The sequence below is a fragment of the Cervus canadensis genome, chromosome 18 (genome assembly GCF_019320065.1).
Source record: "Cervus canadensis isolate Bull #8, Minnesota chromosome 18, ASM1932006v1, whole genome shotgun sequence".
Classification (NCBI taxonomy): domain Eukaryota; kingdom Metazoa; phylum Chordata; class Mammalia; order Artiodactyla; family Cervidae; genus Cervus; species Cervus canadensis.
In genome coordinates, this window is record NC_057403.1 from 6,828,218 (window position 1) to 6,852,489 (window position 24,272).

A 24,272-nucleotide genomic window follows, 5' to 3' on the forward strand; every position below is an offset into this window, starting at 1 on the left:
ACCCCCATGCGTGCATCCTCGGGTCCCCCAGAAAGTCACGTGGAGCCAGCTGGCAGTGGGATCCGTTCCTTTATTCTGCCCCCAGGCAGCCGCGGTCATAAGCACACGGGGAATCCACTGATGGCATCCGTGCTCTGCATGATCATGTCCGCCAGCAGAAAGCAGAAGCCTGGCGGGAAGGGGAACGAAGGGCGGGTGGAGCAGGGTGGGTCCTGGGGCAGATGACCAGGAGGGCCCCGGGGACTGGGGTTTGGGGCTCCAAGGGCCCAGAGTGGAGGGTGTTAGGAAGTCCCTGGGAGGGCAGCTGGGAAGTCTCTGCAAGGAGGGGGGTGGGGCCCTCTGGGAAGTCTCCTCTCCACCCTCTTCTGCTGCCCAGATTACCCGCGAGAATAGAGAAGGGTAAAGCCAGCCACCCCAAAAAATAGGACCAGGAATAGAAGACGTCGTCTTTCCATGCATTCTTCACTGTGTAGACTGTCAGGGCGATCAGCAGAAGCAGGCCTGGGCCCCACCCCGCCGCTAGGTGAGCGTGGCCTGGGGGCTGCACCTAGGCCCCACCCTGACCGCGCCCACCGCCCCAAGCCACGCCCTTCTCGCTCACCCTCCGGCCCCCTTCTTCCCGACCCCGCCCCTGGCCCCTCCCCCTCGAAGCCTGTCCTCCGGAGCCCCGCCCCACTTCTGGGCTCTCTCTGCCAGGCCCACCCTGTGCCATCTCACCCGAGATAAAGAAGACGGAACACGTGGTCTGACCCCGAGAGTAGCCCTCATTGCACAGAATCCGCAGCCCCATCACGAAGCCCACGAAGCCACAGCCCGCCGCCAGCACCATGCACCCCCCGGTCACCGTCAGCCTGCCTGGGGAGAGCGGACCGCGTCAACTAGCTCCGCTGACGTAGCTCCTGCCCATCACCCCCACCCGCCGGTTCCGGGCTGGGAGCAGAGTCAGGAGTTTGGATGGGGACTCGGAAGTTACATCATGAGGGGAGGTTAATGTTGCAACAGGGAAGCAGGTCCCAGAGTGGGGGTTCGTGGTGGCCTCGGTGACGGAGGGGCTGAAGTGGAAAGAGCAGGGGGGTGGGGGCGCTGCAGGATGTGGTGTCAGGTGAGGGGGCAGCTGTGGTCAGTGCTGGGGGCTGTTCACGGGGGGCACGGGTCTGACAGCTGGGCCGCCGGGCCTCACTATCGCAGGGGATGTTGGAGCAGATGCCCTGGTTACACTCCTGCCAAAGGCCGCTGTGGCCCCCGGAGTAGCGGATCCAGTAGTTGGAGGCACTGGACAGAACAATGAAGAAGTTGGCCAAGAAGCCCAGCGTGGTGCCCCCGCTCTGAAGGCTCCGCTTCACCCCCATGCCGGGGCGACTGCTGCCAAGGACCACGCCTGCAAAGACTGACCCATGCCCCAGTCACCCTCAGGTCCCCGGGACCCCCTCCTGCATGTCCCTCCGTATCCCAGATAGCTACTCCTTCACCCCTGCCTGGGGCTTCTACTTCTGGGGACCCCTCTCAGCGCCCCCCACCCCCCAGACCTAAGACGGACCACCTTCCCCTCAGGCACCACAGCTTAGACACCTCCCTTCTGTCTGGAGACCTCTGTCCGCTAATGGGTGTGCCTTCCTAACACCCCACCTCTGTGCACACCCACCTAAATGACTCACCCCCAGCTCCCTCAGGCTTCTTGGACAGGGCCCAGAGGTGTGAGAGAAGGGATACTGTGTCTCTATGAGGCAGAATTCCAGAACTTCCCCCTCTCCTAGCAGCCATTTAAAGAGATAACCACTCACCAGCCATACACACACACACAGGGGCAGCTCTTCTGGCAAAGTGACAGAGGCAGTGTCAGGTGGCAAGTCCGGGGGAGTCTGAGGGCCTTGACATGGTAGCCCATGTCCTTCTAGAAACTTCCCTTCCCTTGACCCCCATAAGCTCTCCTGGTCCTCAGATCTTTGTGCCCTCCCAAGCCCCCAGGCAGCCTCCTGCCCCTCCTCCTCCCTCAGCTCTCACAGCCTGTTCTCCTGGAGAACTCCAATTGCATCTTCTTACCAGGTGAGCTCCAGGGATGTCTGATGCTCTGAGAGCATCCCAAACCCTATCTCCAGTCTGGGTCCTCATCTGCTTCCAACCATCTCTCAGACCCTGACCCTCAACCACATCCCCACTGAGCTAGGCGTGCGAGCGTGCTGTGGCTCATTCATATCTGACTCTCTGTGACCGCGTGGACTGTAGCCCACCAGGCTCCTCTGTCCATGGGACTTTCCAGGCAAGAATACTGGAGTGGGTTGCATTTCCTCCTCTAGGGGATCTTCCTCACCCAGGGATAGAACCAGAGTTTCCTGCACATCCTGCACTGGCAGGCAGATTTTTTTTTTTTTTTTTTAACCACTGAGCAACCTGGGAAGCCCCATTGAGCTCAGCATCTTCCACCAAATCAGGGAGGCCCCTGACATCCCACCCAGTTAGTTGGACCATACCCTTGGGCACTGTCCTTGTCGCCTTCCTGTTCCTTGCCCTACAAAGACCTTGGATCCCTGAGTCCAGTTCCTCCTGCCTCCCAAATTTTTTTTTTAAATTATTTATTTATTTACTTCTCTGTTGCACTGGGTCTTCGGTGCTGTGCTCAGGCTTTCTCCAGTTGCCGCGAGCAGGGGCTACACTTTGATGCGGTGTCCTGGCTTCTCATTGCAGTGACTTCTCTTGTAGCAGAGCACAGATTCTAAGCACACGGGCTTCAGTAGTTACAGTGTGCAGGCTTGGTAGTTGTGGCTCGTGGGCCCAATTGCTCCAAGGCATGTGGAATCTTCCTGGACCGGGGATCGAACCTATGTCCCCTGTATTGGCAGGCAGGTTCCTATCCACTTCTCTGCCAGGGAAGTCCTTCCCCCCCGCCCCGAATCTTTCTGGCTCCTCCTTTCCCTCTTGTGCCCTGGCCCCAGTGCAGCCTTGTCCTGTCTCATGTCCCTCCTGTTGGATTGCCAGTCTTTTTTCTGGCCCCTTCTGGCCCCCAGAGTGGGGGGAAGGGCGCAGAGTGGGGGGCTTTCTGGCACTCGGACCAGATGCTGTCCCTCCCCTCCTCCACCCTTAGCTCCCATCACCCTCAAGAGAGAGTCAACTGTGGGCTTAGAGGCTCTACTTCTCACCTATCTTCACTTCCTGTCACCCCCTCACATTCGACAGTGGACCACAAAGTGCTGCTCCCCATCTTCTGAGAACTCCCAGCCTCTCCCTGCCTCCACTCGGGGGTCCCTCTGCCTGCATTACCTTCCTGCGGCCCTGGAGAAGTTCCTAAACACAGTCTCCCCAGAAAGCTCACCCCCACACCCCACCTCTCCCCCAGACATAGCCAGTCCTTCTGCCACACGGGCCCTGGGCTCTGCCTGCCCTCAAGGGACTTGGAGCCCCTGGCAGGCAGGGCCTGGTCTGAGTCACCTCGGCATCCACGGTGGAAGGCCCAGCAGAAAGGAAGCACTCAGGAAAAGCCAGCCGAAGGAGTGGATTTATTAATGAAATGAACAAGGACTAAGGATGAACGCCAGGGTGACTGAATCAGAGAGGGAGCCAAAAGATAAGAACTAAAAGGAGGAAGATACAGGGAAGACCTCCCTGTTGGCCTGGGGATTAAGACTCTGTGCTTCCACTCCAGGGGGAGCAGGTTCAATCCCTGGTCCAGGAAGTTTGCATGCCATGCAGCAAAAAAAAAAAAAAAAGACACAGGGAAGAAAAGAGATGGAAGGACAAAGAAAAGAGACAACAAGGGCCCTGGGGCCATGCCTGAGCCTAGACTGGTCCCCACACTGGGTGGGAGCTCCTGGAGGACAGGGCAGGTGGCAGGACTGACTCCCCTCTGCGTGCCCAGCATCACCCACCATGGAGCTGGCATATCATCGGTTTATGTCACGGCTTCATGACCCTTGGAAAAACCAGATCCCAGCAAATTTTTGTTGAATGAATGAAGCCACAAAGGAAGAAGCCTGTGGAGGCTGGGAGTCAGGCCTGGCTTACTAGAAGGAGAGCCAGCTGTTGTTTTCAGGGTTCCTGATGATGCCTTCAGAGAACGGAGCTCTAAGGCCATCCTGTGGTTCACATGGACTCGTAGCCGGGCCGGTGGGCCGTGCAGTGAGCGCCCAGACTCAGGCCACCTGGGGTAGCAGAGAAGTTAGATACTTGCTCCTCTCCTGCTCCATCAGAGCCCCCAGCCAGCCCCCCCACCCCAGCCCCAGCCAGCCCCTCTAGCCAGCCCCCCTAGCCAGGCCCCCCAGCCAGCACCTCCCAAGTCAACCCCAGAACTCCCCAGGCAGCAATCACAATCACCTGTACAGAGAAAGAGGAGGGTTGAAACCCAGCCCAGGTAGAAGGACCACGAGAAGAAGCTCTGGACCTGGGGGTTTCCAGGCTGGTTCCACCGCTCAATGGTGTAGACCGTCATGGCCACTATCAGGGACAGCGCTGGGGACGGAGACACGAGGGTCGGCTCAGCCCCCCTGCAGCAGCTCACCAGGTCCCAGCACACACACCCCTCCCCGCCCCCCAAGCCCAGCACGGAGTCCTCACCTCCAGCAAAGGCCATGAAGGTGGAGACAATGGGGCCACGTCCGGGGGCAGACAGCGAAGGGATGCAAGACATGACCAGAAAGGCCGTGGAGATCAGGCCCCACAGGACGGCCAGGATGCAGAAGCTCTGCGTCACGTGGATGTAGCCTGCTCGGAGATGGGACCTCTGACTGCCCGTCCCCACAGGCCTTTCCCCCCACCAAGGCCACCCCCCCCAACCTTACCTGCTACTGAGACTTGATCGCTGCTGGGCCAGAGGCCCGAGTGAGATGAAGACTTGGGCCCCTGGGCCACAAACCAGAAATTCGTGCTCAGAGCCACTAAGAGGGACACCAGGCCCAGGGAGCTGGTGAGGAGGGCCAGGGACCGGCAGGGCTCCATGGGGGTGAAGGTTGGGTTCCTCGGTCCCGGGTGATGATGACCAGGCTGGTGACCTAGATTCCTGGGTCTCTGAGAGAGGAGGAAGCTGTTTCCCCCTCCGCCCCAGACTCCTGGGTCCTCTGGTCTCAAGAAAGAGAAACCAGCAAGTGCTAGAGGTGGCTGGGGGGTGGTCTTTGCTTCTCAACGTCAGACCCGTTTGGTCTCAGCCTGTTCCAGGCAGCTGCTGTGTCACACACCCTGCCTTCCTGGGTTGCATCAACACCCGTCCCCCCAACCCCGCCCCTCTCTGAGGTTTCCCTCACCCTGGACGGTGGTGGCGGGGGTTGGCGTTGCATTGTCTCTGGTTTGAAACTTGTCTGTCTCCACGGAAGCCTCTCTACCTGCTGCCCTTGGGGGCCTCTGCACCAGAGGGGCTTCCTGGAAAAGGTGAGAGAGAGAGATGGGGGTTGAGGGGGTGGGGGGTGGGTAGAGGGGTGAGCAGAAGGGGCACGCGGTGAGTGAGGCTGGGGTGTGAGTTAGATGGGAGGGGGAGGTGTGACTGGAGGGAGACAGCTGGGGGAATGCATCATGCTTTCCTGTGATTCTGCAATTTTCCGTTCTGGGAGGTGGGGGCCCCCAATTCTGGGGTCTCCACAAAAAGAGGGGGCAGTTGGCGAGGGTGCTGGGAGCTGCAGGAGGAAGGTGCCAGAAGCCTAGACTCCAGGTGCTGAGCGTGCGGGCACTCAGACTCCCGGCTCCTTGCTTGGAGCTTGTGCTGGGGGCGGGGAAGATAAACAGTGACCACAGTTCTGAAAGTTTGCAGAGGGGAAGACGTGCCCACATCCTGATACAAATGAGTTCACAAACAGCTCGGCCGAGAGTAAGGCGTTCAGCCTGGTGGGCCTCATCACTGGGATGGGGGTTTCTGTGGTCAGGGGTGGGGGGGGGGAGGAGGGATGGGTAAAGGATGTCAGGGCAAGACCTTCCGGCCCTCCCCGCCTCAACCAGCGTCAGGCCCTGGGCCCCACCTCAGGCGTAAGGGGACCGTGTCACAGCCCAGGGGGGAAGCGCAGACCCTAACCCTAACGCTGTGAAGCAGGAGCTGTCCCGAGAGGAACTGAGCCGACAGTCCCAGGACAGCCGGCAAAGGGGAGAACGAGAGTGACTGCAGGAGGCTGGTCCTCTTCCTTAGCTGGAGACTCCAGTTTGCAGAGTTTGGCTCCCATCTAGATCCTCTCCACCTGGGCAACTGGTCACTCCTGAGAACAGGCTCGGGAGGACAGGCTCCCGGAAGGAGATCCGGGTCATAGGCAGCTGGGGCACCATCGAAAAAGCAGTGGTGGACCCGGCTCCTGTGAGGAGCAGCTGGACAGGCTTCAGGAAGTCTGGGCTGAGGGCATGTGATGATCACATGCTCAGAACCCATCTGGGATCTTCTGTTTTTCCTCTTTTTCTCCCCACCACCTCTCTCCCATTTTCTCTTTTGGCCTTACTAAATGGTTTGTGGGATCTTAGTTCCCCAATCAGGGACTGAACCTGGGCCCCTGGCAGTGAGAGCACAGAGTCCTAACCACTGGACCACCAGGGAAATGTCCTCTGTGATCTCGACCCTATCCCAAGCCCAACCTCATCCTGACTGCAGCTCCAATCCCATTTTTAGCCCCTTTCCTATCCTCCAACCCCATTCTCATTCCCAAACCTAACCCCAAATTCAAGTCCATCTTTTCTTTTTGGCTGCACCCGAGGCTTGCAGGATCTTAGATCCCTGACCAGGGATTGAACCCAGGTCCCAGCAGTGAAAGTGCCGAATCCTAACCACTGGACCACCAGGGAATTCCCTCAATCCATCCTTAACCCCAATTTCAATCCCAAACTTCAGCTCCAACCCCAAACTCAACCCATCTCAAACCCCAAACATAACCCCATTCTCGTTCCCAAACCCAACTCTATACTCAGCCTGATGACCAAACACAACCCATATTAAACCCCTGAGTTTAACCCCTACCTTCTCCTCCCACCTAACCCCTTTCTTAATCCCAAACCCAACCCATCCCCAAACCCAAATGCATCCTCACATTTAACCCTCTTCTCATTTCTATACCTACACCGGTTCCACCCCTACTTCCTTCTTCATGCCTCTCCCCAACCCCAGTAATTCCTACCTCAATCGACACCCTCCTCCATTTTTACCTTCATCCTACCTCCAGGTCCAAGCCACTGGAAGACTTAGAGCAGAAGGGGGACATGATATGAATCATGTTTTAATAAAAATTCCTTTAAAAGTCTAAAAACAAAGCTGCAGAAGGTGCAGAGAAAAAGCCCTCTTACACTGTTGGTGGGAGTGTAAATTGGTACAACCACTATGGAGAACAGTATGGGGTTCCTCAAAATACTAAAAATAGGACTTCCCTGGTGGCACAGTGAATGAGAACCCACCTGCCAGTGTGGGGGATGCGAGTTCGATCCCTGGTCTGGGAGGATCCCACATGCCATGGAGCAACTAAGCCCATGTTGAGCCTGCACTCGTTTGGGGAGATGTTGGTAGGAGTAGATGTGGGGTGTGAGAGAGATCAGGAGCTCAGCTTTAGACCAACATGTGAAAATTGAGTTGCTTCTTCAAGTGGGAATGTTGAGCAAGTGGTAGTTGGAGCTGTAAGTCTGAAGTTATAACATTATTGTTATTACTAGAGTCGTTGTTCAGTTGCTAACTCATGTCCAGATCTTTGTGACCATGAACTGCTGCACACCAGGCCTCCCTGTCCATCGCCAACTCCCAAAGTTTACTCAAACTCATGTCCATTAAGTCAGTGATGCCATCTAACCATCTCATCCACTGTTGCCCCCCTTCTCCTTTTGCCCTCAATCTTTCCCAGCATCAGGATCTTTTCCAATAAGTCAGCTCTTCGAATTAGGTGGCCAGAGTATTGGAGCTTCAGCTTCATCATCAGTCCTTCAAATGAATATTCAGGGTTGATTTCCTTTAGGATTGACTGGTTTGATCTTGCAGTCCAAGGGACTCTCAAGAGCCTTCTCCAGCACCACAGTTGGAAAGCATCAATTCTTCAGTGCTTAGTCTTCTCTCTGGTCCAGCTCTCACATCTGTACACGAGTACTGGAAAAACCATAGCTTTCAGCCCCTATAAATTCTTGGAGTAAGTCTCAGTAAATATTTCTACTTAAATAGGCTTCAATAAATTATAATTAAAGAAGACTTTGTGATTGCTTTGGCAGCATATATTCTAAAGAGGAAAAGAGGAAGACTTCAATTGCTATAATTACTAGAGGAAGCCTCTATAAATACAGTATTATTGTTATTTGAGGAGGGCCTAATAAATATGTCTAGAGAGTAAGCCTCTATTAATATAACAGTTCCTAACATAGGCTGCAATAAATATTCTTATTATTGGAACTAGCTTTCTAAACAGTCTTATTGTTTTATGATAAGCATTAGTAAATCTCATGGCAGTAGGCGTGAGTTTGTTGAATGAACTAATGAATGAGTGAATGAAGAGAAGGTCAAGGTCAAGGTCATGAATGATGGATGAAGAGGCAGCTGCAGGAGGAGGTGCAGGTCAGAGTTCTAGTGTTTCTTCTTAGAGGGGCTCATCCAGGGAGGGACGGGAAGTTGGGAGAACCAACTAGAGATGGCATGAGTAGGCAAGGAAATTGTTTTTTTCACAGATTTTTTTTTTTCTTTTGGCTATGCTATGCAGCATATGGGATCTTAGTTCCCCCACCAGGGATCAAACTCAGGCCCCCTGCATTGGAAGCTCAGAGTCTCAACCACTGGACCACCAGGAAAGTCCCACAGATATTTTCATTTATCCTATTATCCTCTTGTGATATTGTGATTTATAATAAATATATACTGGGTCTTTGTCCCCACTTCTGGCATTCAGAAAAAAGAGGTAAGTTCTGGTGGCTCAGATGGTAAAGAATCTGCCTGCAATGCAGGAGACCCGGGTTCAACCTCTGGGTTGGGAAGATCCCCTGGAGAAGGGAATGGCTCCCACTCCAGTATTCTTGCCTGGGAAATGGACAGAAGAGTCTGGTGAGCTACATTCCATGGGGTCACAAAGAGTCGAACACCACTGAGCGACTAACACTTTCACTTTCACCTTTCTGGCATCCAGATCCTTAAAGTATAAAATTTCCTAAATTGTGAGGGCAATCAAGGTGTCTCTTGTTATATTAATGTCCTGACTTTGGGACCAGCCCTCCTTAACCAGAGGGAGGGGGCTGGTTGCCAGGGAAACCAAGCACTCTGTTAGAGGGTCAGAACAGGCAGTCCCAACACCTGACCTCCTGGGAGGAAAGAGGAGTTGGAGACTGACTCAGTCACCAGTGGCCGGTGATGTTCTCCATCATAGTCGTGTAATGAAACCTCTGTAACAACCCAAAAGGAGAGGGTTCAGAGGGCTTCTGATGTTGGTGAACTTGTGCTTTTGGTGGGAAGAGTGACCTACTTGGAGAGAGCATGGAAGTTTTGGGCCCCTTCCCTCTTACCTTGCCCTGGGCATCCCTTCCATCTGGATGTTCTGAGTTAGATTCTTTTATAATACACTGGTGACCTAGTAAGTAGAATGTTTCTCTGAGTTCTGTGAGCTGCAGCAAATGAATTGAACCCCCTCAGGGGGTCATGGGGACCTCTCCTCTATTGCTAGTCCTCCAGAAGCACAGGTGACAACCTGGACGTGTGGTTGGCGTCTGCAGTGGGGGGTGGTCTTACAGGGCTGTCTTTAACCTGTGTGATCTGTCAGTTTCTTCAGGTAGATTGTATCTGAATTGAGTTAATTGCTTGGTGATGTGGGGAAAACACACATCAGAACAGACAGGTTCCTCCCTAGTGGTCCAGTGGCAAAGACTCCATGCTCCCAGTGCAGGGGGCCCAGGTTCCATCCCTGGTCAGGGAACTAGATCCAGCAGGCCGCAACTAAGACCTGGTGCAGCCAAATAAATCTTAAAAAAAGAATTGGACTTACACACATCAGCTTCCTAGCAGCTGTAAGCCTAGGAAATTCCCTGGCAGGCATCCGGTGGTTGGAACTCCATGCTTCCACTGCAGGGGCCCTGGGTTCCATGCCTGGTTGGGGAACTAAGATCCCACAAACTGCACGCGTGCATGTGTGCTAAGTCACTTCAGTTGTGTCCCACCCTTTTCGACCCCATGGACTGTGGCCCGCCAAGCTCCTCTGTCCGTGGGATTTCCCAGGCAAGAATACTGGAGTGGGTTGCCATGCCCTCCTCCAGGGGATCTTCCCGACCCAGGGGTCAAACCTGCATCTACTAGGTCTCCTGCATTGGCAGGTGGGTTCTTTCCCACTAATGCCACCTATGAAGCTCCTACAAGCTGCATGGTGTGGCCAAAAAAATAAAGAAGTGGAACCCAGTAGCAGGGGCCTGTGTGGTTTATTCTGGTGCCCACCCCTACAGGAACCGGACAGCTTGGACTACTCTAATGCAACCACTTCTGCCCCATTCACCACAATCACCCCTCTTTCTCTCTGCCCCAAGCCCTCAGGGACCACACTTCAGTAGTTTCAACCAGTTTTATTAGACTCCAAAAAGCCGCTCTAATGGATATCCCATTTCTCTAACAACCCCCCGGCGGGTGGGGTTGTAGGTCTTCTCAACTGCTTCCCCCAGGCCCCAGTCTTGCTCCCTTCCCCTTGGGGCACAGGAGTCAGGGGTCCCCACCCAGTGTCCGGGACCAAGCCCCCTCACGCCCCCTAGGAACCAGGATTTCAGGCCTCTAGGCCCTTCCCCTCCTCTTCAGTGACCGGACTTCTACTTCCAGGTGCAGTCGGGGCACACATTTGGGTTCAGCGGGGCGTGGACAGGCGCCGACATTCATGCATCCGGTAGGCACACATGTAGAAAATTCCTGCACAATAAGAGACCCCAATGGACCCTGACCCCAAGCCCTCCCGCCCCTCCATGCCCCCCAGCCAGCCCAAGACCCCAACACAGTATTCCCTTTCTCCCTGATTGTCTGCAGGGCTTGGAGTCTGCCTTCTGGCTCAATGCTGGGTGCTCCGTCTGGGACTCGCCATCATTTAGGCCTCCTGGGTTCTGCCAGCTGGGACACAGACACTGACCTTCCCATCCCCAAACCCAGTACCTGCAAAGAAGGTCATGAGCAGGGCTACCCAGCCCAGGATGTAGGACCAGGAAAAGCGCCAGTCCCCGAAGCGGCGACCAAGAAAGCTGACGGTGACTCCAGTGTAGATGGCCAAGGCCAGCAGGACGAAAAAGGCTGGAGAGAGAGGGCGGGGGATGGGGGTGTGTGGGGGAATGGGGCTGGGCTTAGAGATGGGGCTTCCCTGGTGACTCAGATGGTAAAGAATGTGCCTGCCATGCAGGAGACCCAGGTTCGATTCCTGGGTCAGGAAGATCCCCCGGAGGGGGTATGGCAACCCACTCCAGTATTCTGGCCTGGAGAACCCCATGGAGAGACGAGCCTGGCGGGCTACAGTTCCACGGGGTTGCAAAGAGTCAGACACAACTTTTTGCTTTTAGAGATGGGAGTTGGAATGAGGTTGAGAAGGGGGTATGGATGCAGAGAGGGATAAGGGTGAAGATGGGGGCTGAGTTGAAAGTAGGAGTAAAAATGAATGGGGAGTAGGGTTAAGGGCAGGGATGGGGTGGGGTCGTCTTGTGTCTTAAAGAGTCTGACTGGTCTTTGGTTCCTGGGAGGGAGACTCTAAATCCTTGGAACTTTCTGAGTAATAGGAGTGTCTTTGTTTCTCTTGAGCCTCTCTAATCACACCTGAATTTATGTTGACGAGCAGAGATGACTCAGGGTGAGAGCTGGTCACCAAAAAGTCCAACTGTAGGATGGCAGGGTTGGGACTTGGAGCCACCTGGAATCACTCCAACCTCTGGGGAGGAGAGGGGAGCTGGAGACTGAGCTCAATCAGGTGGCCCATGATGCAATCATTCACGTCCTTGTAATGAAACCAAAAGAAATGCAGGCCACTGCTGCCCACTGGGGCTTCCTGGGTGGTGAACGTATGGGGGTGCTGGCGTTGGAGGGTAGGGTGATGAGCCCCAGCTCTGCCGGGAGAGGGCGTGGGAGCTGTGTGTTCAGGACTCTCTCCAGCTTCACCCTATGCATTTCTTTAGTTGGCTGGTCTTGAGCTGTATTCTTGGTAATAAAACTGAAATTTTTAAGTATTATGCTTTCCTGGGTTCTGTGAGTTGTTCCAGCCAATTTTTGAACCCGAGTGGATCCGGGGAAGCCCTGAATCTGTAACTGATAGGTCAAAAGTGCAAGTGGGCTGGGGGCCCCAACTTGCAGCTGAAGTAGGGGCAGTCTTGCTGGGAACTGTGCCTTTAAGCCTGTGGGGTCTGATGCCAGCTCCAGGTGACGAGTGCCAGAATGGAATGGCCGTACACCTGGGTGGTATAGGAATCAACGAGCATTAGAAATAGTCGTGAAGTTGTTGGGAGTGGAGGTGGGATTCCAGTGCAGGTGGAGTTGAGAGTGAGGAGCAGTGGGGAATGAAAGTGGTGTCGGGGGCGGGCATGGGTGGGGGTTGGAGCTGGGCAGGGAGTCGGGGAGAGGGGTAGGTGTAGGGTGTGGTTCACTCACTGGAGGCGAAAAACATGATGCCTGCAGAGAAGGGCCGGGAGAGGCGGGTGAAGGTGGGCTGCTGAGCGAAGGCCACGATGCCCATGATGATGCCGGAGGTGGCACAGAGTGAGGACAGGATCATGAAGGCGCGGGTGGCATTCCAGTATGCTGTAAGAGTACCCCATGGTCACTGCTGTCCTGCCCCTGCCCTCAGAGTGAAGGCTGCCACCTCTGAGGGCAGGAATGCTTCCCCCCCTCTCCATATCCCTCACCCCACTCTTCCTTCACTGCTCTCCAAACACCCCCCGCTTCACCTGGCAAACTCCTATTCATCCTCCAAAGCCCACCTCCCAGATCCCCTCCTCTAGGAAGTACTCCCTCACCCCTCAGGTACCATCTACACTCCCTCCTCTGGTTTGAGACTCTCTTTGTCTGTCTCCCTCTCCACCTGATTGCTCCCTGAGGACAAGTACCTGGTTGATTGTATATCACAAACATGCCCAGCAGAGGCTTGTTTGAACAGCAGCCTGGAGAAACGTTTGTTGGATGAATGAATGAGTAAATGAATGAATACCAATTTCCCATATCCCCCTGCTACTCACTGTCTAGCCTCTCTCTCACGCCCCCTTTCCTTTCCTTCATACCACTTGCCCATATCTAAAAACATCCCACTTGTTTATTTCTACCTTGTTTATGATGTCTAACTCTTTGCACTGAATTTTCAGCTCTGTAAGGACAAGGGTCTGGCTTTCTCATTCACTGCTGTATCCCCAGCATCTAGTGCCTGGCATGCAGTAGGTGTTCAATAAACATGTTGAATGAATGAAGATCCCTGAGAACAGTCTTCATGATCTCAACTTCCACTTGGCAACTATCAAGTATGGGCCAGGCTCTCTTTTCCTGTATGAGCCTATTCCTTCCAAGAGTCCTATGTTTTAAGTGTTTTCCTGTCCATTTTTTTCAAGTGAAGGAAAGAATAGAGGCTCAGAGAGGTAAAGTGTTTTGCCCAAGGTCCCACCATTAGCAGAGGGACTAGAGTTGAAAGCCAAGCTCAAAACTCTCAGTCTTAACTACTTGGGGCCTCCTGCTGCTCATACCCAGCTGACCATGAACCCAGAGAAGACTTGCAAAACTGGATTTTTCAACAAGAGCTGCAAGTCCAGATTTTAATGTAAAATCTCCAGATTTTTTTTAACACTTGCGTATTATAAAACAAAGACATCTCTTTGCCGACAAAGGTCTGTGTAGTCAAAGCTATGGTTTTTCCAGTAGTCATGTATGGATGTGAGAACTGGACCATAAAGAAGGTTGAGCGCCAAAGAATTGATGCCTTTGAATTGTGGTGTTGACTCTTTGAATTGTGGTGTGGGACTCTTGAGAGTCCCTTGGACTGCAAGGAGATTAAATCAGTCAGTCCTAAAGGAAATCAACCCTGAATATTCATTGGAAGGACTGAGGCCGAAGCTGAAGCTCCTATACTTTGGCCACCTGATTCGAAGAGCCTACTCACTAGAAAAGACCCTGAGGCTGGGAAAGACTGAAGGCAAAAGGAGAAGAGGGTGGCAGAGGATGAGATGGTTAGATAGCGTCACTGACTTAGTGGACATAAATCTGAGCAAACTCCACGAGACAGTGAAAGACAAAGAAGCCCGGTGTGCTGCAGTCCATGGGGTCACAAAGTGTCAGACACGACTTAACGACTGAACAACGACAACGACTTTGGAAACTTTAAAAATGTTATGCATACATGTCTAAGGTTGGGTTTGGCCCTGGGGAAGCACGCTCAGGACTCCTGCTCTAATTTCGGTGATTGGATTACATCAGTCATACAATGGATGAACGATAAACCAGTTGTTTGGACAAATAGTCAAAAATCTATTGGGGTGAGGTTGTCCCTGAGGCCCTCAGTCTTGGGGTCGTGAAGATGTGAAATGAACTTGAAGACCTCCATCCAGCCTCCCTCTCTCCCATCCCCAGCAGAGATAAAACACAGAAGAAACTCAGAGCGCCCCAGGGCGGGGGGTGGGGCAGGGTGGTTCCCAGTCTGAATCAGGAGGAAAGGTAGAAGTGTGACAGTGGATTCGGCCAGAAACGAAAAAGATACATGAGCCTGATTGGCAGATGGGGCTCTGAAACAGGTAGCCCAGGACAAGCTTTTCCACTCCCCCGCCTCAGTTTACCGCTCTAGTGATGGGCAGGTTTGGTGAGATGGGGTAGATGAAATCTCCTGCCACAAGCCTGTCACATCACAGGGTTCAGGGAAGGTGGGCTCCTCCTCCCAACCCCCTCCCCTTGCAAAAGAATTGGTTTTTCAAGGTCATGTATCAGGTCTTATTCATAGACACAAAGGAACTGCTTTCTCAGTGTTGTTGGGATGACTATGGGAGTTAATCCAGGCAAAGTACTTAGTACAACATGTAAGACACAGTAACAGTACATGCCAGTTATTATTATTATTACCGCTATCACTGGATACATATAATATAGAACATGTGACACATTATATATCACTGATACATTACATAACATATATTATATAATATATATAAGGTAGTATAATATATATCTCTATGTATCTCTCTCTCCAGGTATGAGATTCCCAGGTGGCGCAGCGGTAGAGAGCCAGCCTGCCAATGCAGGAGATGCAAGAGATGCAGGTTCAATCCCTGGGTTGGGAAGATCCCCTGGAGAAGGAAATGGCAACCCACTCCAGTATTCTTGCCTGGAAGATTCCATGGACAGAGGCACCTGGTGGGCTGCAGTCCATGGAGTCCTAAACAGTGGAACACGACTGAGCACGCATAACTTCCATGTATATGTGCGTGTATACATTTGACCTTTGAACAGCACAGGTTTGAATTGTGCTGGTCCACTTACACGCAGATTTTTTCCGATAAATACATGCAGTACTACACGATCTGAGGTTGAATTCGCGGGTGCAGAATTGTGGATACAGACCCCTGGCTGTGGAATAGCAGATACAGAGTTAATTATGAGACTTGAGCATCCAGGGGTTTTGGTATCCACTACGGGTCCTGGAACCATCCTCTGAGCACGCTAAGAGATTGAGGGATGACTGTACATATATGCAAGTATATACAGATAGGGAAAGCAGTACATAGAGACATATGTACATAATACATTAAAATAATTTATATTATATAACATAGATTGCAAGTGGCTCAGATAGTAAAGAATCTGCCTGCAGTGCTCGAGACGGGGTTCAATCCCTGAGCCAGGAAGATCCCTTGGAGAAGGGAATCACTACCCACCCCAGCATTCTTGCCTGGGAAATCCCATGGACAGAGGAGCCTGGCGGGCTATGGTCCATGGAGTCGAAAAGAGTTGGACCCGACTGAGTGATGAGCACATATGCACTTTTGTCCATATACTGTGAGAACAATTTTATCCCCACTTTTACAATATATAGTGTGATACACACACTATATGGGCTTCCCAGGTGCCTCTAGTAAAGAACCTGCTGCCAATGCAGGAGACATAAGAAATGCAGGTTCTATCTCTGGGTGGGGAAGATCCCCTGGAGGAGGGCGTGGCAACCCACACCAGTATTCTTGCCTGGGAAATCCCACGGACAGAGGAGGCTGGTGGGCTATAGACCAAAGGGTCACAAAGAGTCAGACACGACTGAAATGACTTAGCAGCAACATATCCACTATATAAGCTATATACACACATATATACACAAATGTATACGTATACATAATATGTATTACGTGACTTGGCTCACAACAAGTATTAAAAAATACCTCATCTAGTATAGCAGATTTAGGGCCTGTATTGCTTCTGCATCCTCCGAGTACTAAACAGAGTTCTTGACATGTAATAGATATTTAGAAAATGCTCTTTTGTCAGCCCCGGTCTCAGGTAACTGCTGTTACCTGACCTCTATTTCATGCCAGAAAATGTCACCTCTCTCCTTAACTTCTAAATCAGTACATCCTGTAATTGTACCAGAAAAAAAATACTGAAATCCCAACTCTGTTCCTTCCCTGCTGAGTGACCTTGGGCTGGACCCTTTCCCTCTCTGAACCACAAGGTTCTCCACCTGCAAAACAGGGGGCCCTTCTGCTGGAAGGTTCTGCCCCGCGGGACGCTCTGGTCCCAGGCAGAGCCTGGAGCCCGCCCGGAGCCTCACCGATGCTTTCTGTCTGCAGGTAGCACTTGGTGCCCAGGCAGTAACGCCACAGGCCCTGGTGGGCGAAGGCCCCCGACAGCCGGTACTGCATCCAGTGGTCTGTCGCCGTGGCCACCACCAGCAGGATGGTCCCCACCCAGGCACAGAAGAGGCCGCCTCCCATGAAGCTGTACATGGTGATCTGTGGGTGAGGGGAGAAATGGGGTCACGAGCTGGACTGCCGGGTCCTGGGAGAGGTGAGGGCTGGGGGATCTGAGCCTTGGTTTGAGGGAGGAAGACCTGGGGACCTAGACTTCCAAATCCTAGGGTGGGGAGAGGGGGTGGGGGCTGGGACATCAGGTCCCAATGGGAGCAAAGAACTGGGCACCTGGACCCCTGGGTCTGGGGGAGGAGAGTTTGAGGACCTAGACCTTTGGGTCCTGGGAGAGACTGAGGCTGGGGGCCTAGACATCCAGAACCTAAACTGGGACGGGGCTGGACACTCCCTGCGCCTTGGGGCACCATGTCTCTGGGGGGAAGGAGAGGACTGGGGGCTTGGACTCCCAGATCCAAGGTAGCAGGGGACTAGGGCTAGGACCCCACCAAGTCCCTGGGGGAGAAAGAAGCCCTGGCCTCCTACATTTGCGGGGAGGAGGGGGCCACGCCTGGTCCCTACCTGAGCCGCAGATTCTGCCCTGAGCCCTCCGTCTGCCTCGGCCCCTCTGAGCAGACTGAGCCCGGCCTGAGCCCGGCCAGGTCGCTGGCCTCTCGGCTCCCCAGGTCCCCCCAAATCCCTTAAGCCTCCCCACACAATGGCCCCGCAGCCCAGCAGCTTCCAGCAGGCAGAGGCCCCCAGATGGAATTCGCTGAGGCAGGAATCCAGTCCCTGCCTCTCCGCAGCCCCTGGCCCCAGCGGCCTCTCTCCATGACCCTCCCAGCCACCCTGGAAGCCTTTCACCAGCCACGCTCCCGGCACCCACGGGGTTAGCCCGAGCTGCGTAAGCACACACAGACACAAGACATAGGGACACTCAGCCATTTATTGTGCAAGCCGGTCCCCCTCCCCCAAGGGCAGGAAATGGGGTGGGGGCCGCAGGTGCCTGGCTATGTTGGGAAAACAGGGTTTTCTGCAAGTGGGGTCACAGGGCATGTCACCTGGGGGGTTAGGACAGGAAGGGGGTTGAGGATGAGGCCAGGCTGGCTGGGCTCGAGGACACGGCTGCACTGGGGGCTGGAGCTTCAGTGAAATGAAGGATGAGGGTCGGGCTGGCCTTTAGGAAAAAGGGGATGAGGGAGCTGGGAATGAGGCTACGAGGGTGGGTCAGGGCAGAGATGGGAGCAGGAAGGGGGATGAATGGCTGGGGCCGTGGGGTGGGGCTGGAGGAAATGGCTTTGGGCTTAGGAAGGGGGCTAGAGATCCCCGGGAAGGGGCTTGGGTTTGGGCATGAGATTCAGGTTTGCTTCCCTGACTTGGGATCCGAAGTCAGGTCCCAGTGTCACCAGCTGACTCGCAGGAGCCCCTTCTGAGGCTGTGGTTTTCAGGGAAGAGGGATGGGAGTGCGATGTTCCCTGGGTATCTCTGGCAGGGCTGGGGTCACCCTGGGCTCCAAGAAAACTCTCCTGGTGACCTCCAAGGCGCCCTCCGGAATCCGGGGTGCGGGATCCTCAGGGTCCTAGTACTCAGCCTCCCAGTCCTCAGCAGGCGGCAGCTCCACGGGTGGCTCTGGACCCTGGGTGTCCTTTTTCCCCTCCTGCGCAGGCGGTGCTGGTGATGGCGGCGTCACCGGCGGGGTCTGGGGGCCAGCCCCACGGCCCCTGGCCCAGCCCCTCTCTGCCTGTTCAGCCCTCCCAAGTCCCCATCTCCGGTGGCCCCGGCCTGGCCTGCGCGGGACGTCCCAGCCCCCGCCTCCCTTGGGTGGCCTCTTGGCAGTGCCTGGCTGGGTGCCGCATGCCCGGGGGACACAGGGGCAGGAGGGCAAGGACTGCTGCAGCGAGTAGGCCCCCATCAGGGCGCTGTGGAGGAGGTAGGAGAGGGCATCCAGGCGGACAGGGACGGTCACAGAGGCCAGGCTCTCGGGGAGCCCCAGATGGGCTGGATCTGGGGTGCCCAGGAAAGAAGAGGGCAGAGCTGGGAAAGCTGGAGGCGGCCACGACCCAGCCCCGGGGGAGGGCAGATTGTTCCTAGAACGACAAAAGGACAGGTCAGGCAGGGGATGTCCCCAGTCTGCACATGCCTTTCCTTTCCGCAGCCTGCTGCTTCCTGCCTTCTCCCAGGCTTTCATTTCTCCTCATCCTCAGGACCGTCTGCCTCTGACTTCTGGTCCCTTCCTTTCTCTCTTTCTCTGTTCCTTCCTGTCTCTCTTTACAGACAGGCAGACAGCTCAGTTGGAGCTTCAGTGTCCCACCGAGCATGGTTCCCATTCCAGGCTGCCCTCCTCACCCGTGTGTCTGGGCCAATCATTTCCCCCTTCCGAACCTTAAGTTTTCATACCAAGAGAGAGCTTCTGGTGGTATCAAAGGTGCCTCTGAAAGGGCTGGGTCTGGGAAGTGTTCAAAACCTGGTATCAATTATTATTATTATTTCTCCAGACAATTATTATTAGTATCTTCAATTCTCCCGATTCCCGCTAGAAACTTCTCTTTCTTCCATTAATATCTGCTTCCAGCTCTTTCCCTATTTCTAACTATCTCGCTCAGCTCTGTCATTAAGATCCTCAAAGATTCTGTTTCTGTGTGATAATACCAGAGGCTTTTTTTTTTTTTTTTTTTTCCCCCGGTACCCTCTCGGGTCTGCTCAACTCTCTCTCAGATTTTCTCTGTCCCTCCTCACTCTGGGTCACTGTCCTTCCCGAGGGAAGTCTCGTGTCTCTCACCCCTGAGGCCCAGTCTCTTCCTTTTGCTGTTCCATCTTTACCGGGGTGTTTCAAGTCTTTTCTAGCACCTTCGCCTCGATTTCTCCAGCGCGCAGAGAGGGGAAGGGTCTGGGAGGAGGTGGGCGGGACTTTGTTGGGAAGGGGCGTGCGGGGCGTGCGGGGCGTGCGGGCCGGGGCGTGGCTTGCTGGGCGTGGCTTGCGGGGCCAGGTCGCGCGGATAGTGTTGAGTCACGTGAAAGCGTTCGGGGGTTGAGTTCTGGCCATTATAGTTGCTTCAACCGCGCTTGTCTCTGGTCGCAGCATCCACCTCCTCGAGACCAAAGAGCCCGGCCCCGAGCCCCCTCCTCCCTCAGACCTAGGAGTGCAGGCCCCCAGCCCTTCCTTCCTCAGGTCTAGAAGACCCTGGCCTCCTCTTTCTTCATCTGTGTTCCTGGACCGCGTCCTGGACGGAGTCGGGGTGGGGCCGATGGTGTACTCTAGGACTAAAGGGGCATTTAGGGGAATCTGCTCCCGGGGGCAGAGGGGTTAGTAATTGGGTTGGGAATCTTAGAGGCTTAAACCCTTCTAGTCGCTGTTTTTTGAGAAACAGGGCTAATATTACCTTATAGGATCTCGTGAGCTTTAAAGGATATGTTGCGTGTGTAAAGTAGTCAACACACGATCTGGACTAAAATTCGTCTCAATCAATGAGTGTTTTTTATCTTGGTAGTATTTTATTGAGAAGCAATGGGATTCTTCTATGCATTTATTTAAGAAATATGATTCAGTGCCTGCAATCAGCGCCAGGTTGGGCGCCGGACAAAATAGATGCACGCTTATGAAACTTACATGCTGGGTGAGCATCACACAAGGCACAAATAGTACATTTCCTACACGAAGGAGGGCTGTGGAGGTGTAAAGACAGGACAAGGGATACAAAGGCTCAGGGGATTATTTTAGTTAAGATGGTTAGAGAAGGCTACTTGTGGGATGGAGCCAGCCGACCTGGGAACTGAGTGTTCTGGTAGAGAGACCAGCAGGTGCAAAGGTCCTTCAGGGTGAAACAAACATAGTGTTTGAGGGACTGGGAAGCAATAAGCTAGGAGATGAACAGGTCTATTTTAAAAAATTTTTTTAAATTTTGGAATACCTTCACATTTACAGAAAAATTACAAAGATAACTTTGTAACTCACCCTGCTTCCAGCCTTCTTATTTCCTTACCTGGTCGTGGAACATTTGTTACAGCTAAGAAATTAGCTTAGCTCTTTTAAAAAAGATTTATTTTAGTTATTTACTTGATTGCGCTGGGTCTTAGGGATCTAGTTCCCTGACCGGGGATCGAACCAGAGTCCCCTACATTGGGAGTTCAGAGTCTTAGCCACTAGACCACAAGGGAAGTCCCCCTACATGACCCTTAACTAAAACTCAGATGTGATTCGGATTTTTCCAGTTTTTACACGAACATCCTCTTTTTTTCTGTTCCAGAATCCAGTGCAGGGTCTCACTGAATCATCACATCTCAGTCACCTCTGATCTGCAGCCATTTCAGTCTTTCCTTGTTTTTCACAACTTTGACAGCTTGGAGGACTACTAGTAAGTTTTTTCCTTTTTAATAAAACAGAGGTCTTTTTAAATTAATAATTCCAATTTATTAGTCCTCATTTCACAAAGGTTCAAACTGGGCCTCAGAGAGGCTAAGTAAGTTACTCAAGGTCACAGAGCAGGTAAATAGCACAACTGGGATTTGAACCCCACCTCCAGTCTGCTTTTAATGGAGACACAAGTAGAAGCTAGATTGTATAATACCTTATAGGCTGCAGTGAAGACTATGGAATTTTTAAAATTTAATTCTGGAACATTGATATGACTTTGAACGTTTGGAGGCAGAGGTGTGACATAATTTATGTTTTAAGAAGAGCACTGTGCCTGCCATTTGGGGAGTGGATTGTGGTGGGGCATAAGCCTGGAAGCAGGAAGCCTAGAGAGAATGCTGTCATCCTCTAGGCAAGTGGTGACAACCTCAAGGGTGGTGTGGTTAATGGGGATGGGAAGATGTGAGTGCATTTACAATGTATTTTGGAAGGAGACCATCAGGATTTGCTGTAGGGCTGCTGGAGGTGAGTAATGGGGAATCAAGGATGATGCAAAGTTTTCAACCTGAGCGACGCCTTTGAATATGAATTTTCTTATAAAAGCTCACAACATCCCACTGTAAGGATGAGAAATCGGAGAGTAGCTTTCATTTTCCGAGTTCTCTTGAGCTAACTCTACATGATGCTGGGGACTCCAGGTAGATGCTGAACCAGTAGCTACTCTTCAAGGGCTCTCAAGGTTTGAGGGGGTGAAATCCACAGTAACATTCTGGGGTGATGGAAGCTGGGACACTGGGAGGGACAGGACAGTGAGAGCTGGAAGTGGGTTAAACATAGCCTGGAGGCCAGGAGGTGGAGGGTCAAGTCGGGGGCCAGGAAAACAGTTGCTCGCTTGCTACGGGCTGGAGAAGAAGATAGGGGAGGGTTTTTTTTTTGTTTGCTTGTTTTTAAAGGAGGGGCCTTTAGACTAGGTCTAGAGTGAATGGACGTAGAAAAAATGGTGCGAGCAAAGGCCAGGTGGCTGGAATAGAAAAGATTTTATCAAGAAAGCTGACTTTCTTTTCTGGCAGCTATGATTAGCATTCAGGTCTCATTATTCCGGGTACAGTCTATCCCAAAGAAGAAGTTTTTGTTGAACACGGCTCCAAAATGATGGTTCGAATCCTCGCTTTGCTTTTTACCAGCTCTTGCCATAGAACAAACTTAAGTCTGTTTTTTTGCAACATAAAACTCAGTCCCAGCATAACGGCACTGCTTCTGGTTTTGTTTCGTAACGGTTCCTCCTATTTCTGCGATCAGGGTCCGACCTCGTCACTTACAAGTCAGTCAGTCAGTTCATTTGCTCAGTTGTGTCTGACTCTTCATGACCCCAAGGACCACAGCCTGCCGGGCCTCTCTGTCCATCACCAACTCCCAGAGTTTACTCAAATGCATGTCCATTGAGTCAGTGATGCCATCCAACCATCTCATCCTCCGTCGTCCCCTTCTCCCGCCTTCAATTTTTTCCAGCGTCAGGGTCTTTTCCAATGAGTCAGCTCTTCGAATCAGGTGGCCAAAGTATTAGAGTTTCAGCTTCACCATCAGTCCTTCCAGTGAATATTCAGGACTGATTTCCTTTAGGATGGACTGGTTGGAAATCCTTGCAGTCCAAGGGATTCTCAAGAGTTTTCTCCAACACCATAGTTCAAAAGCATCAATTCTTCAGCACTCAGCTTTTTTTATAGTCCAAGTCTCACATCCATACATGACTGCTGCAAAAACCATAATCTTGACTAGACGGACCTTTGTTGGCAAAGTAACATCTCTGCTTTTTAATATGCTGTCTAGGTTGGTCATAACTTTTCTCCCAAGGAGTAAGCGTCTTTTAATTTCATGGCTGCAGTCACCATCTGCAGTGATTTTGGAAACCAAAAAAATTAAGTTTGCCAGTTTCCACTGTTTCTCCATCTATTTGCCATGAAGTGATGGGACCGGATGCCATGGTCTTAGTTTTCTGAGTGTTGCGCTTTAAGTCAACTTTTTCACTCTCCTCTTTCACTTTCATCAAGAGGCTCTTTAATTCTTCTTCAGTTTCTGCCATAAGGATGGTGTCATCTGCATATCTGAGGTTATCAATATTTCTCCTGGCAACCTTACCAGGTACCTGGCCCTTTAAGGCCCTCCTCCAGGAGCTAGGAGAGCGGAGGCGGGCTTATGTGTCTCTAAGGAAATGCGCTTCGCCTAGCTTCCAAAATTGACAGGCAAATTCTGAAGAGTGGCCAATCAACACCTGCATCTGGAGGGAAACACGTTTCCGATTTGTTGGGAGAAGGGGCAGTCATCAGCTTGAGCTCCGCCCACTCCTTGTTCTGTAGGACAGCGCGAGGCGTCAGCCTCAGCTCTGATTGGCGGGTGAACTCGCATTGCTTCCCAGCCCTCTTCCTCCGGCTGTCAGATCCAGGTGGGGTTCGGAAGCAGAGCGAGGCTAGCACCCCAGGAGGCTAGCACCCTCATTCTTTGATTGGCTACATTTCTGAGCACAAGTCTCTCTCTCTCGCCCTCTGATTGGCTGTTTCCTTTCAACGCCAGGGCTGTAACGGAGGGTTTTGCCCGGGTCTTTAGCGGTGTCCCTTGTCTGCTTCCCGGCGCTGTGGCAGCGTAGACCAGGATGCTGAGCGAAGCTAGAAAGGGAGAGGGGTCTCCAGGCTGAGGGGAGGCCCATGCAGGGGTCTTCTTGGTCCTCTGGGGAAGCTCATTGGACTTTCCTGATGGCTCAGTGGGTTAAGAATCCACTTGCCAACACAGGAGCCATGGATTCAATCCCTGGCTCCAGAAGATCCCCTGGAGGAGGAAATGGCAACCCACTCCTGAAAAATCCCGTGGACAGTGGAGCCTGGCGGGCGAGTGCTTGGGGTCGCAAAGAGTCGGACAGGACTGAGCAACTAAGCACGCAGCCAGTTTTAACGACGAAGCTCTTCCTTCCACTGCCCCCTACAGGCCTCCGACTGTCAAAGTCCCAAGATTCGATCTTCAGGGCCTTCCTAGCCCACGGGGCTCAAGGATTCCCTTAAGTTCCTTCCGTCCCTCTCCCTGCAGGAGACCTTTGGGCGCCTTCTTCTCTCCCTCCCTTGAGCCTTACCAATTCGTTCAACACCTCCAACTTAGCAGCCCTTCCGGTCTTGGGGTTTTCCTCTATCCTCAGAAATGGCCGGGATGCTTGGCAAGAGGTTAC

The 24,272-nt window shown here is 52.9% G+C and overlaps 4 protein-coding genes, 1 long non-coding RNA gene and 1 other non-coding gene across 7 annotated transcripts; 1 reads left to right on the forward strand and 5 right to left on the reverse strand.

Moving 5' to 3' along the window:
- Nucleotides 1–52: 52 nt before the first annotated feature.
- Nucleotides 53–1,517, reverse strand: CLDND2 (claudin domain containing 2). The gene is made up of 4 exons (XM_043436097.1): nt 1,181–1,517; nt 718–855; nt 382–501; nt 53–169 (listed from the first exon to the last, which is right to left on the reverse strand). The coding sequence occupies exons 1-4, from the start codon at nt 1,347–1,349 to the stop codon at nt 96–98; spliced, it is 501 nt and encodes a 166-aa protein (XP_043292032.1). The 5' UTR covers nt 1,350–1,517; the 3' UTR covers nt 53–95.
- A 1,955-nt stretch (nt 1,518–3,472) lies between these two features.
- On the reverse strand, nt 3,473–5,142 carry NKG7 (natural killer cell granule protein 7). The gene is made up of 4 exons (XM_043436078.1): nt 4,770–5,142; nt 4,546–4,692; nt 4,306–4,440; nt 3,473–4,133 (listed from the first exon to the last, which is right to left on the reverse strand). The coding sequence occupies exons 1-4, from the start codon at nt 4,924–4,926 to the stop codon at nt 4,075–4,077; spliced, it is 498 nt and encodes a 165-aa protein (XP_043292013.1). The 5' UTR covers nt 4,927–5,142; the 3' UTR covers nt 3,473–4,074.
- An 88-nt stretch (nt 5,143–5,230) lies between these two features.
- On the forward strand, nt 5,231–22,383 carry LOC122420705. 2 transcript variants are annotated; one of them, XR_006263349.1, is made up of 4 exons: nt 5,231–5,352; nt 15,070–15,138; nt 16,657–16,873; nt 20,955–22,383. It is a non-coding gene; the product is annotated as an uncharacterized LOC122420705 (long non-coding RNA). The 2 variants fall into 2 exon arrangements; XR_006263350.1 differs by having other exon boundaries at nt 16,657–16,824.
- Nucleotides 6,667–6,738, reverse strand: TRNAE-UUC. Its single transcript has one exon. It is a non-coding gene; the product is annotated as a tRNA-Glu (tRNA).
- LIM2 (lens intrinsic membrane protein 2) lies at nt 10,686–17,373 on the reverse strand. Its single transcript, XM_043436067.1, is given in 6 exon segments — nt 10,686–10,789; nt 11,027–11,161; nt 12,500–12,649; nt 16,504–16,623; nt 16,626–16,818; nt 17,293–17,373. Coding segments are annotated over 5 exon segments (654 nt in total). The 5' UTR covers nt 16,813–16,818; nt 17,293–17,373; the 3' UTR covers nt 10,686–10,727.
- On the reverse strand, nt 17,639–19,941 carry C18H19orf84 (chromosome 18 C19orf84 homolog). The gene is made up of 2 exons (XM_043436076.1): nt 19,490–19,941; nt 17,639–18,797 (listed from the first exon to the last, which is right to left on the reverse strand). Exons 1-2 carry the CDS (start codon nt 19,522–19,524, stop codon nt 18,290–18,292), a joined length of 543 nt encoding a protein of 180 aa, XP_043292011.1. The 5' UTR covers nt 19,525–19,941; the 3' UTR covers nt 17,639–18,289.
- Nucleotides 22,384–24,272: the final 1,889 nt, after the last annotated feature.